The 12731-nt window shown below is 41.7% G+C and overlaps 1 protein-coding gene across 6 annotated transcripts in view; it reads left to right on the top strand.

Annotated features, from left to right (window-relative positions):
- ZBTB44 (zinc finger and BTB domain containing 44) overlaps positions 1-12731 on the top strand; it is a 42252-nt gene that overhangs the window by 8036 nt on the left and 21485 nt on the right. For 5 of the 6 annotated variants that reach the window (XM_075173066.1, XM_075173064.1, XM_075173065.1 and 2 more), the window contains exon 2: positions 11212-12281. In XM_075173066.1, coding sequence (XP_075029167.1) covers positions 11264-12281 — 1018 coding nt within the window. In that variant the 5' untranslated portion in view covers positions 11212-11263. Of the gene's footprint in view, positions 1-2455; positions 2562-3540; positions 3748-11211; positions 12282-12731 lie in introns of those variants that run through there. The other variant, XM_075173063.1, reaches the window with a different exon arrangement.

The following is a 12731-nucleotide window of genomic DNA, read 5'->3' on the forward strand; positions in this document are numbered from 1 at the left end:
GAATGGTAACATTCTGTTTTCTGAAAGAGCTGACTTCAAATGATCACACCAAAACTTGAAAAACTCTGCCATGGCTAGGGAAAATAAGACTTGCGGGGGTGGGGGGTGGGGAGGAAGGCTATGAAAATGTGTGGAGTTTCTTGCATGTCATTAGGAATAAAACGTAGCCAGAATATTGTACCTGATTGCATTCCTGAAGCTCTTTGCACGTTCCGCACCAGAATGGTGCAAAGTTACTGTTTTAAATTCTCCCCAGATAAATCTTATTTAAGAGTTCAGCCGTTGCACGAAACATGGAATTTGTGGGAGCCAGCGAACCTCAGTTACGTAGAAAGGTACAGAGTCTTTTAAGAAAATGACATCTATCTTCTTTTTGTATCTGTAAATGGTTTCAAGAAACATCTTGTCTTCTAGCTGTTGCGTAAAAAGTCAGTGGCGTCAGATCGACAATTTACATACAGTACGCACTACTGTACTGCCCTGATTATTGTAATCTCTTCTTTTAATTAGATCCTGAGATTAAGAGCTGTCTTGCTGATCAGTGCACTTAATGCATGCCCTATCAGTTCTAGCTAGTACACGTTTCTAGCTGAAACATCGTCTGGTTAAGTCAGATGCTCTGAAAAGTTCTAAGCATAGTTTACTTTACAGACACGTTAAAGGGGAGCTGCACAGAGAAGAAAAACACCAAAAAACCCTCTTGAGAACCTTTCAGGAGGTTAAAATAGACATTGACAAATACCTGACAAAAAATGGGGTATTAAAATAGTTCGGTTGTTCTGTGGGCCTGTCAATTAGCTGTTCAATTTAATTTAATACTGTGGAGATCTTTCTCCAAAGTCACTTTTAACTAATTAGCTTCCAGATTATAGGCCAAGTCTGTTACTAGCGCCTTAGTATATAATGTCGAGGTTGTAATTTCATACTGTTGGATTTCCTGTGAATTTTGTTTCATTCCTAGGGCTCCAGTTCTCAGTCATTTGTTTTTATGCGTTGTGCTGACGATACATCTTAACCTTTTCATCAGCATTTTTTGAGCCAGTGTCTTTACGGAAACACTCAGGGATCATTGCTAAAACAAGTCCTTATGGCACTTCACAGGTAAATTCTTTAACCTGTTATTTCAAGTACATGAATTACTTCTTTTCAGCCAGCTCCTTAGCTGCAGTTTGTCTATTCATCTCCTTGTTTTCACTAATAGCTCTATATGTCATGTTATTCAAACATTTTAATGAAGATCTCATCATACATGGCATTTCCTTTTTTTCTGGAAAATACATTATCGGGGCAGTTTGACATACTTTAGCTTCAGTAAACACAGGTGGTGTCCCATTTTATGTTCGTTTTCTTATTCTCTGTTATTCTTTTCTTCAGATTGTTTTCATTTAGCCAGATTTCTGCAGTTGTATACAAATGCCTATAATCATGTATCTTTGAGAGATGAAAACATTGCTATATTTTTAAATAATCAGAACTTCTGCACTAAATATTTGAGAGATGAAATTAACACAGTGTTAATGTTGCCAAGCTTTCTGGCAGGTGTGCACCACAAAATGAGACAGTCTTTGAGCAGTCCTGCCTCTTCTCCTGGTACACTAGCACCTTTTCCTTGAGAATTAAAATATCAGTTTGCATGTTTATAATCACAGCAGTGTCTAATGGCAACATTTTTAGATTGACTTCCAATGAAAGGAGTGGTAACATGTTTTACACACCTACAACGTGATCTTTAATCTTCAAGTTTTATCTAGACTAGGAGTTGTAGCTATGCTTTAATCTTCTTGCTGTATTAATCCAGCGCACGCAGTGCCTGAGTACAGAGCTCTCGATTGTCTGTCAGTGGGTCCCAAGCTTTTTTGGTTACAAGCTGTTGTCAGCTCTCAGCTTCTCCCATCAGTCAGAAGGGTCTGCTGTTGGCCATGGCCATTTACAATGCTGTGCAGACTACTTTTCATTGCCCAGACGCCGGTGGGACCATTTAGCAGGTTAAATTTTGCTATGTGTGACTTGAATCCTAACTCTGTGACACTTGCACAGTTAATAATTTCCCGATTTATCTGTGAATCGGTTATTTGCTATAGAGCTGCCTCATGACAGCTGTGAGTTTGTCAGCTGCAGAGACCAAAACTCTCATTTGTCTCCTATTTGCGTGAGACATAAGTGCTATGCAGTTCCTGTAATAGAAATTAAAAAGAAGGGTTTACAGTAGGATTAAATTCTCTTGCCAATTTGAGATCAGTCAGAAGAAACTCTTGCAGGCCGCTTCCTGTAGGCCATATATACGGGATGATAGGGGACAAGAATAAATCTAGAAGTGTCACTTTCACAAGGAAATGACAAGCCAGAGCTGCACGAGAGTCTGCTGCGAGTATGTGGCTGCTGGTGAAGTTAACGAATGTGGCCTTGGCATCTGTAATCTATTACAGTCGGGCAGATGACTTCTTAATTCTGCCAGATGCAGGGGTTGGAAGAGCTCCTTTCTGAGTTCCAGGACATGCTTGGGGCTTTCGAACAGATACAGTCTGCAAAGGACATGCTGGAAGATGTGTCGGCCCAAATTGGTAAGTTCCGTGTCTTGTTCTGTTCCATCACTGGGAAGTTTTCAGAGGTTTGTGGAGGCACTGTTGTCGACAGATCCAGCTTCGTTTGGGTGCACGCATTTCCATCCTCTCTGCTCTGTGCTGGGCTCTAATGTAGGCTCCTCTTTAGGCTGTAATACTTCTTCCTATCAGCCTGCACCCAGGCTCTCTTTATCTAATATCTCCTGCCATGCTGTCAGAACATGACTGCTGAAATTTTACATCCGACTTCTTCATTTCTATGCAAATGACTAATCAGGAAAACAAAACAAAAATCCCTAAGACATGTTGCGCTTCACATTATATGTAGAAACAGCAGCTCTTGAAAATAGTGATGGTTTAACTAATGGTTTACAGCTCTTTCTTTGTTATGACCTCATGGTACAAGAACAACAGCTCTGTGATATGTTTTATGTTGGTTTTAATATTCTAAAATGAAAGTAGTAGACATGTTCCCCTCTTTTTCATTACAGTCAATGTTGCTTTTTTCATGTATCCTGCAAACATCCTGCTTTTATATGCTGAGGCAGTCTTGTAGCACGAGGAAGACTTTGGTCTTCTCACTCTGGAATCTGTACACTTTTTACTTGGAGCTTTATACTTTAGAACCATTACAACCGAGACGTTTGGAACTAAGCAAATATTTCTGATTTATTCTTGGTCTTTATTGCTTTAACAGCAGGTATCGTGCTGTTTGTGTTTAATATCCGTGGTGTAAAAAAAAAAAAAAACAACAACAACAACAAACAAACAAAAAACAATTCTGCAAAACCGAGGAGGAAGTAGCAGAGCATGCTAAGGTATCTGCCCGTCTTTTGGCGAACAAAGTTGAAATCAGGTAGCAGGAATGTGTAGAAGTGGATCGGAAAACCAGCGCCTTTCCCTGTCCTGCCTCACAGCGGAGATTTGGTAATCTGTTGTTACCAGGGTCTCTAACAAGATGCTTTGGCTTCTCTCACAGGCCCCTTCAGTTCTGTTCAGATCAGCTCTGAGTCAAGACAGCCGCGCTAAGTGGACGTGTTTCTCGCCCTGCCTGCCAGGAGGGCAGTGGCAGTTGAGGGATGGGCTCCTGGCGTTTTGAAAGAGTGCTGGCCAGGAGCACGCTCTGTTCAGTCAAAACTTGGGAACCCGCTTCAAGGTGATGAATGAGGATGACAAAACGATTTTGGTGAGCAGGCCCTAGGCTCATCATGACAAAAGCTGAGGAGAGACCTGAGAATTTTTGTAACTATTTTTAGGAATTTGCACAGAAATGGGAGCTCTTTCATTAGCCTCATACCTGGTGCATATCAGTTTCTTCACCACTGAGTAAACCGCATGTTCCAGCATGTGGAGAGCCAGCGGCAGCATTGGTTTCTGACCAAAGCTTACACCTTGACGCTAGTAACAGTGAAAACTGAAAGCCAGAATAGGTCCATCTTTTGCTGTCTCTTGTATGAGAATACATTTCAAGAAGTTAATCTAATTAACTTCTTTAAAAAAAAACAAAAACAAGCTAGCAATTAAGGCGCAGTTGCCAAAAACAGTACCTGGGTTTTGAAAGATAGATTGCAGTGGAGGTAAGTGGCTGGGAGCCACGGCGTCTTGAAGAGGAGGGGTATCAGCTCCTTCTAAATTCAACACTCAGCTGAAGCTCCGGTCATGCAAACCAGCTTAAGATAGTCTGTATTCTGCTGTGAGGGGAAAGAAGTCTGTTGTTACTGCAAAAATTACACCCTGAACTTTTCCTTAAAATGTATATGTAAATGTTTTCTAATTTTATCCTTTCAGAACTATTCTGTTGCAGCTGACCTACCATCTCAATTTACAATAAAACAATTCTGTAGAATAAATTGCTGTTTTTGGCACCCCGCTACTTGTCTCAATGCTTTCACCAGCTCTGAGAATTGAAGTGCACCTACCAGATTTGCGTCATGCAAATCCACTTTTCCATCATTTGAGATCTGAGTCGTTCTTTTCCTATCCACATTAAAGATTAATGTTTTCAATAGCAATGATAACGTGAGTCAGTGCTGTAACTGTGATCTAGGACTTTGCCATGCCCTCACACATCATCTTTCTTCTCGTGGCTTGTTACAGTTACAGCTTTTCTTTTCTATTATTATAGGGTTTAATATTGGGGAAACTTAAAGAGATCTGTTAGGAATATGAAACAGGTATTTCATGGACACTCTGTCTTCCTTGTTCCTGAGTAATTATTTTGGAAGAGGAGCTGTTGGGTGCTTTCTCTCCTTGTCCTTTGCAGATAAATACTACTCCTGGTCTGTCAGAGAACTTACAGTAAAGGAATAATGTGTGCTTTTGCACCTGCCTCTCTTTCCTGTCCTGCACAGTTTTACCTTGGTTGGTACCAAGCAAGTAAAGTTATCGTGGACCCTGGGGCAGCTCAGGATTTCCAGATGTGCAAATCTTTTCAACAATTTTTTGTGAAGAGTTGCAGCCTTGGTCCTTTGACTTTGTAAGCCTCAGCTGTTACAGCGCTGGCAAGGAACTTGGCTAGATCCTTACAAATTCATTTAAGATTGGGGAGGGAGCTTATTGCCACAATGCAGTTTCCACAGGTGTTACACAGTTAGAGGCCTGGGTGCACAGAGTTCATCTTTCCTCTGAAAATCATGTAGGCTGTTTACACAGACCTGGATCAGTTTGCATTAGTTGTGTGCACTTACACATTTGAACCATAGCTGCTTCCTGATAGTGTTTTAGTCTGCCTCTATGAAGCTTAACTCTCGTTCTGAAATACTGCCTGCCACCCTTCTGCACCAGCTTCTGGTGGTCTGTAACCAAAATTTAGGAAGATCTTCCTTTGGAAAGTTTCTTTGCCAGGAAGTTTTCAGGTGAAGAAGTGGCTGCTTCATAAGCAATTTGCCATTGTAGCATCACTGGAAAGTGCTCTTGTAAAAAAAAAACACAAAACAAACCCCCTCCCAAAAATTAAGTGGTGAACATAGGTACAAACTTGTGTGTGAGTACAAAGAAACTAACAAATGCTTTTTGCAAGTAACACTAATGGCAGATGGAGTCAATGGCCTCAAAAGCTCTGGCATGTGAACTTTTCAAAAGTGATGTGTCAAAACCACGTTTTTACAAACCAAATGGCCTTACCCTATCAAATGTAGTACTTCTGGAGTATGTAGGAAAAGCAAAACACACTTTTATATGCGTTCTGCTGTGAAAGGGAATATTACTGCTAACAATAAATAGACGGATTGTAGCATTTCAGGTCTTCAGCTTGCTACATGAAATTGCTCTACTATTAAAGTTCCCAAGTGGAGTTCTCTGGAGTTACTTATCTCGCTGTCAGTGATTCTTTGCTGGGCAGACAACGGTCTTCCCAGAGGACTGTCTAACGTGCAGCTTGAGAGCCCTGTCCAAGAACAAAAGCCCCCCACAAACTCTTTAAAACAGAAAATGCCGGAAAATTGTCCTCTTCTGTGAAGCTGGGAGGAAAAGGAAGCAGGAGCAATTTGGGGTCTTGGGGTATTTCAGTGGGAGTGGTTTGGGGAATAAAGGTCTGGTTCCCGAACCGAGAGACCAGGGACCAGGTCAGCCCCAGTACTGAATGCTCTCCTGTTTTTTGCAGGGTATAGTATCACCTCAGCCTCTGTTTATAGACTGCTCCTCGGCATCTATTTCAGGTTTTAACATAACGGTGTTTATGAAGCAGCTAACTTAACACTAGCTCCTTTGTGCACTTACAGTTTGAAGTACGCTGTCCTAGAGGAAATTGAAGTTCTGAAACGCTGCATACTTATCTGGATGGTTCATTTCCCTGGTCCAGTCACCCACTGCAGCTAAAGGTTACAGGTTTGCATTCCACAGATTCCAGTACACCAAAGTGAATGCTGCACATTGACGTAATTTTGAGCACAGAAACCTTGTGTTTTGCCTTTTCTTTTTCATAAATGCTGTCAGGCTTGGCAGTGGTGGGCTGAGTTCAAACTAGGTTTACTGACTTGCCTTAAAATACGGTTTTAAGCAAAGTTTAAAAAGTGCTGCTGATGCATTTGAAACGAGGACAGTTTGGCACTCCAGCCAGCAGTTTTGTCAAGTGAAGCAAGGCAAGATTTGTAGTGGGAGATAGTACCTTTTATTAGGCCAGATGGTGTTGGGGGAAACAGATGCGTGTTTAGATACACAAGTGTTTCAAGTCTGAAATAGAAATTGCAAACTTGAAGTTAAGTACACACTAAGAGCAGTTGTTCTAATTCAATTATAAACTTAATTATACTAACCAGTTAGTTTGAAGGAGCGAGGGGTGCTGGTACCTGTGTAGCACAGTGAGAAGTTGACAGAAATGAGGTGGTCCAGGTCATACATTTATCCCCATGGAAGATTTGTCTGTGCCTGGGCTGCTATGGGTTTATGGGATGGTGCTGTAACTAGTGCCCAAAGTTAAAAATAAAAAAAAAAAGGTAACTAGTGATCTGATTTCCACCGTGGCCTCACAGTTGAATGAGTGTACCTGAGGGATTGGTGAGCACGAGGCTGGGAATTTCCTAAGCGTTTTGGGCACTAAAGCCAATGTGGCTTTATGTGTCTGAAGTCTGTTGGTTTTAGTATTCAGAAAAGTTAGTGTTTTCGTGATATTTTGTAAGTTGTCACGGGTCAGGATACAGAGGTTAGAGGTGGGGTGGTAGTTTAGTGGTGCTAAAAAAATTATTCAATTCTGTCCTACAATGATGTAGCTAAGTGAGAAGCTGAACGTGAACAGCTCTATGAGTTTACTTCACTGACTCTTCCTAAGAAAAAAACGAAATTTTTGTAGGTACTATGTTTCAAAGCCAGTTAATTGAGCCACAAGGTTAGGGAGGAGATGAATAAGAAGCGAACTTTTGGGTACATGGAAGTAGGCAGGTCACATAAGCAATAGTTTACAATTCTGCTACAGTTTCTTTTCTATTTAGGCGATGTGGTGTACACTTTCACATGTTTACTGTTTCTAAGCAGAGAAACTTGACGTGTGTTTAATCATTGTCCCAAAACAGTGTAAATGAATTGGTAACTGTTGGTAAAACTTGTTTTTCAGTACCCTCAGAACAGTAGGAATGAGCTCAGTTACCTTGAACTACTTAAAGGTCAGGTCTACATTAGTGCTCCTAGGATTTAAAATTACTTGTACAACGTCTTTGGTACGGTAGCGCTTACCTTCAGACTGCTTTCGGCTAATAGTGGGGAAAATTCTCCTTGCTCTGGAAGTCCTGAAGTGCTCGCGTTTGAACTCTCACCTTGTCTGGGGATCCGCGCTTTGGCGGTGAATCCCCACACGTTTCCAGTGCAAAAACGCACGCTGGAAAAACCATTCTCTCGAACTGTAGGTGTCGGCAAAGTTAAATACAGCCCATTAAATACGGGCTAAAGTGTCCCTCTGAGAATATTTTTAAAACTTTTGAAATTGTCTTTAAATTTCCTCGTGTGTCTCTTGAACTTTGAAATACTCTAATGTATTGTGGGCCAGGGCATAAGGGTGTGCTTATGTGGGGATTGTGGGGAGGAGGAGCCATGCTGCCAGCGGCTGGGAAGGAAAAGCAGGCCACCATTTCTTCGATACTAACCCCAGTCCCTGCTTAGAGAATCGCTGATGGTTTGTGGCTCCAAGATGAACAACTTTTCCAGCTCCAACCCGCTTATCACTTAGTTTACGTGTGCACCTTGGTCTCCCCACCCCAAACACTCCCAGGGTACTGTGTATATTTAGTTCTAGTTTATGCTTCTTTAATCACTCCTGAGTGAAGCACCCTATACCTTATGGTCTAACAACTGCTGTCATGGACTATCTCATAATCAGTAATAAGACGTGACAAAATGTCATTTCGAAATGGCGATGATCCAAAGATGTTAGACTTGAGGTGAAGTCGTAACGTGGCAGCCCTTCACTCTCTTTTGTCACCGTGGCTTAGTGCAGCCATAAAAGTGCCCTATGCCACTAAAAGATTAACAAAGATAATTGAACCATTTTATAACCTGGCTGAGCTTTAGCATGCTCATCTTTTCTTGCGGAAAATATTTTCATATTGTTTAAATTACCTTCTAAAAATATTTGACGTTTTTACTACCTCATTAACTGTAAAGAACTGCTATTGTTCCCCCTCCTCAGCTCACCGCTTTTGATTTTTCTGAAAATAGCATGCATATGCATACATCCTTTGTCCACACTGAAGCCTGTGTAGGAGCCACTTGTTTGAATGGTGGTGTCTGCAATGAGGGGGAAGGTCATTTTACAGAAGTGACTTAACAGAGCAGTATCGCACACTCATGGCAGGCATGCTGCTCCTGTAATAAATTTAAATCAATTTATTGCACATCACTGACTTCCGCTATTTTATTTTAAATTCTGTAACCAGATCAAGGTCGAGGAAGCAAAAGATGAAAGGAGAAGGGGAAAGGAAGCCAGAAGAGGGGAGAGGCGGGCAGGAAGGGGGAAGCAGGACAAGGGATGGTTCAGAGCAGGGTAGCAGAATAGAGCTCTCACACTTAGAGGCTGGAGGGATGAGCATTACTCATTCAGAGGAACAAAGAAGGAAAATGAGTTAGTCTTCTGGGCGTATAAGAATTGGGAGTATTGCTTGCTTAGATTTTTCTCCTTGTTTATAATTATGTCTTGGTACTATTTCTAAATACCAGATATACTGTTGATGGTCCTTGCAAATGTATTATTCTTTTTGTAGCCAGTTGCTGAACAGAAGTACTTCTGGACTTCTGATGTGCCAAGGAATTGCTGCAGCGACTGGGAATTCAGAAGGAAGGGTATCCCAAGGCCATTTTAGAATATGCTGTTACAAGATTTTACTGTAGTGTTTTGGTCTGAGATCAATTAAATATGCTTTTCATTTGATTCATGCTGGAGAACAAACAGTCTGGATCTTCAGATGCCTCTTGAGGTCGATGTGTTTTCTTTCACTGAAGGGAGTGTTTTGCTTGTGCTTAACTTCTTCCTCTGCAGTAGTGTGAAATTTCATTTTAAACCCAAATGGCCCTTATAGTTTCACTCAGACTTTATATATATTGTTAAGTGTTAATAATCTGTTCTCTCGAATAGATATTTTTCCTCTGAAAGGGTTTGTGGTATCAAAAGTGAAATCGTAGGAACAAGAAGCAGCCAAGTGTAAATGTCTGTAGAACCAGGTAGGCTCTGACAGCTGCCATTTAAGTATGTGCTAAGACTGGTGAGATTTGTGGTAAGTTGTGCCAAACTTGCAGTGCTCTTTGTATCTGTGAAGCTCCACATGAGCAATCTGCAAGCGTGGTATGTTTTTGCATACGTGTAAGGGAAAAGAGAAGGGTGATGTGAGAAGCTGGCTGACTCCAGGAAATAATCAGATCCAATTATGTTGTTGATGTTTAACCACCAACTTTACCGAGATGGTGTTTCTATATCATGTTAATTGTGTGAGTCATGTGGAACACAGAAGACTTCGTGGAAGCTTGGGGGGGCCTCAAGAAGGTGAAACATGGTGGCTTATGTTTCCTTTACAGTGAAATAATTCAGAAATAATTGGAGCAAACCCAGGAACTGATTTTCCTTGTTCGGAGATGCTCCGCTCTCTGCAAGTAGAGACAGCCTCGGTGGCCACAGGCATTCCACTGCAGGGGCAGAGGATGTGTGGGCATACTGCACCTAGCTTGGCGCCGCGTCTTTCCCCTGTGTATTGCAGAGGGAGTGAAACGTGGATCAACTTCATCCTCCTCAAATCAGAGGAGGTTTATTTAGTTTTCAGATACTGCTGCAGCCTTAAAACTTGCAGACAGCGTGGGGCACACAGTCCCTTCTACTCCTTCAGGACCTTGCACAGAAAACATGCATTTGCTCCCACACGTAGGAGGGAACTGGTCCCCAGGAAGGCAGTTTCGTATTTTTCAGAAGAGAGAAGTTCCCCTCCTTGTATTATTTATCGCATGTATAAAATCAATTTGTGTGTATTTGATTTAAACTTAAACTTTCCTTTGAGGTTTATAATCCATAGTGTTTCTGAAGGAATTTTCAATAACTTCTCATCCTAGTCCTAAACTATTTATTAAAAGCAGCTTTAGGCAATCAGTACCTGCATTACAGCAGGAAAGCGGAGCTATTGGCAACTGTTATTTTATGTTTACTAGCTTGAACTCTGTCCTCTGATAATTTGTGCTGTAGTTTCTGTAAAGCTTTTCTGGTATTAAATACCTTCTCTGGGAGATTTGCTTGCTCCTGCACACTAGTAAGTGGACCCAAGCTAATGTCTTTTCCACTTAAAAGAAACATTTGACAGAGTCTGTCGGGTTTAAGAATCATGAGCAATAGTTTCCTGAGCCCAGAAAATAAAAATACAGGCTTCTTACACAGATGATAGTTTAAAAAATGCTTTCTTTTTAGTATTACAGACATTTTTCTCTAACCTGTGTTAGGAATTTGTTTTTAGTGGGCAGCAGCAGAAATGTGGAAGGTGATATTAGTGATAGATTGCAAATAATCTGATACGTGTTTTTGAAAATTACGAGTAGGTAATTGCATTTCTGTAGAGTTAGTCCATTGCAAGTGGATCCTAGAAAAACCTGACCCTAGAGAATCCTGCTGATCATACAGAGTCTTATAATCGTGAAGCCACTTGACTTTTGCTTTCAGAGATGAAAATGACAGTTTTCCTCTTTGTTTTAGGATACCTGTGATCTCTTGTATGTGGAAAGAACGCTAGCAGAAAGGTGAAAAAATGGGTGTTAAAACATTCACTCATAATTCCCCTGCTCACAGTCAGGAGATGCTGGGAAAGCTGAACATGCTCCGCAACGATGGACATTTTTGTGATATCACCATCCGCGTCCAGGACAAAATCTTCAGGGCGCACAAGGTGGTTTTGGCAGCCTGCAGCGACTTCTTCCGTTCCAAACTCGTTGGCCAAGCAGAAGACGAGAGCAAGAGCGTGTTAGACCTGCATCATGTGACAGTGACTGGTTTTATACCTCTTCTGGAATACGCTTACACAGCAACACTATCTATTAATACAGAAAACATTATTGATGTGTTGGCTGCAGCCAGCTACATGCAGATGTTCAGCGTTGCTAGCACGTGCTCCGAGTTCATGAAGTCCAGCATTTTATGGAATACGCCCAACAGCCAGCAAGAGAAGGTGCTGGATGCAGGACAGGAGAACAGCGCAAACTGTAATTTTACTTCTCGAGACGGCAGCCTTTCTCCAGTTTCTTCTGAGTGCAGTGTCGTGGAAAGAACCATTCCTGTTTGCCGAGAGTCGCGAAGAAAGCGCAAAAGCTACATAGTTATGTCTCCTGAGAGCCCCCTTAAATGTAACACACAAACAAGTTCCCCCCAAGTGCTGAATCCTTCGACTTCTTACCCCGAGTCCAGAAATCAGCCCGTGGACTCATCCTTAGCTTTTCCCTGGACTTTTCCTTTTGGAATTGATCGAAGACTTCAATCTGAGAAGGTGAAGCAGGCAGAGAACTCTAGGACTTTGGAAATGCCTGGGCCCTCCGAGTCCAACAGAAGAATTGCAGATTACGTGACTTGTGAGAGCACAAAAGCCAGTTCTCCCCTTGTGATTGAAGAAGACGTGCGCGTCAAAGTGGAAAGGTTAAGCGATGAGGAGGTTCACGAGGAAGTATCGCAGCCTGTTAGCGCATCCCAGAGCTCTCTGAGCGATCAACAGACAGTCCCAGGAAGCGAGCAAGTGCAGGAAGATCTCCTGATCAGCCCACAGTCTTCCTCTATAGGTATGACCATTTCTGGGGTTAGATATATGTACAAATAGGTGCGTGTGCACTTGTGATTTTATTGGAGGAAGTCTGCTTCATATTTTTTCATGCTTTACTTTTGTGAAACTGCATTTTGTTTTCTGTTTTACAAAATGTTACTTAAAAATCCCTGGTGGGGGGACGGGACTTGGAGCTTTTTAAATAACTTTGCAGAAGGCATCTAAAAAAGGTAAGCCCATTGGCAGACCTCCTTATTCAGAAGAGAGTGATAACCTCTTTTTACCTCTGGTTGTTTGACTGGGGAAGATTAGTCTGTTTCCAGTATTGTCAAAAGGCATGATCTCAGCTGAGCTGCAACACCAAATCTGAAAGACTTGTGGCTGTAGCCACAGAGGGGTAGAATGGTACTTTACATCAGACATAAAATCTTGTATAATCATGACAGAGAGCCTTTGTAAGAAGATTTGC

This window comes from Calonectris borealis, chromosome 24 (genome assembly GCF_964195595.1).
Source record: "Calonectris borealis chromosome 24, bCalBor7.hap1.2, whole genome shotgun sequence".
Lineage (NCBI taxonomy): Eukaryota > Metazoa > Chordata > Aves > Procellariiformes > Procellariidae > Calonectris > Calonectris borealis.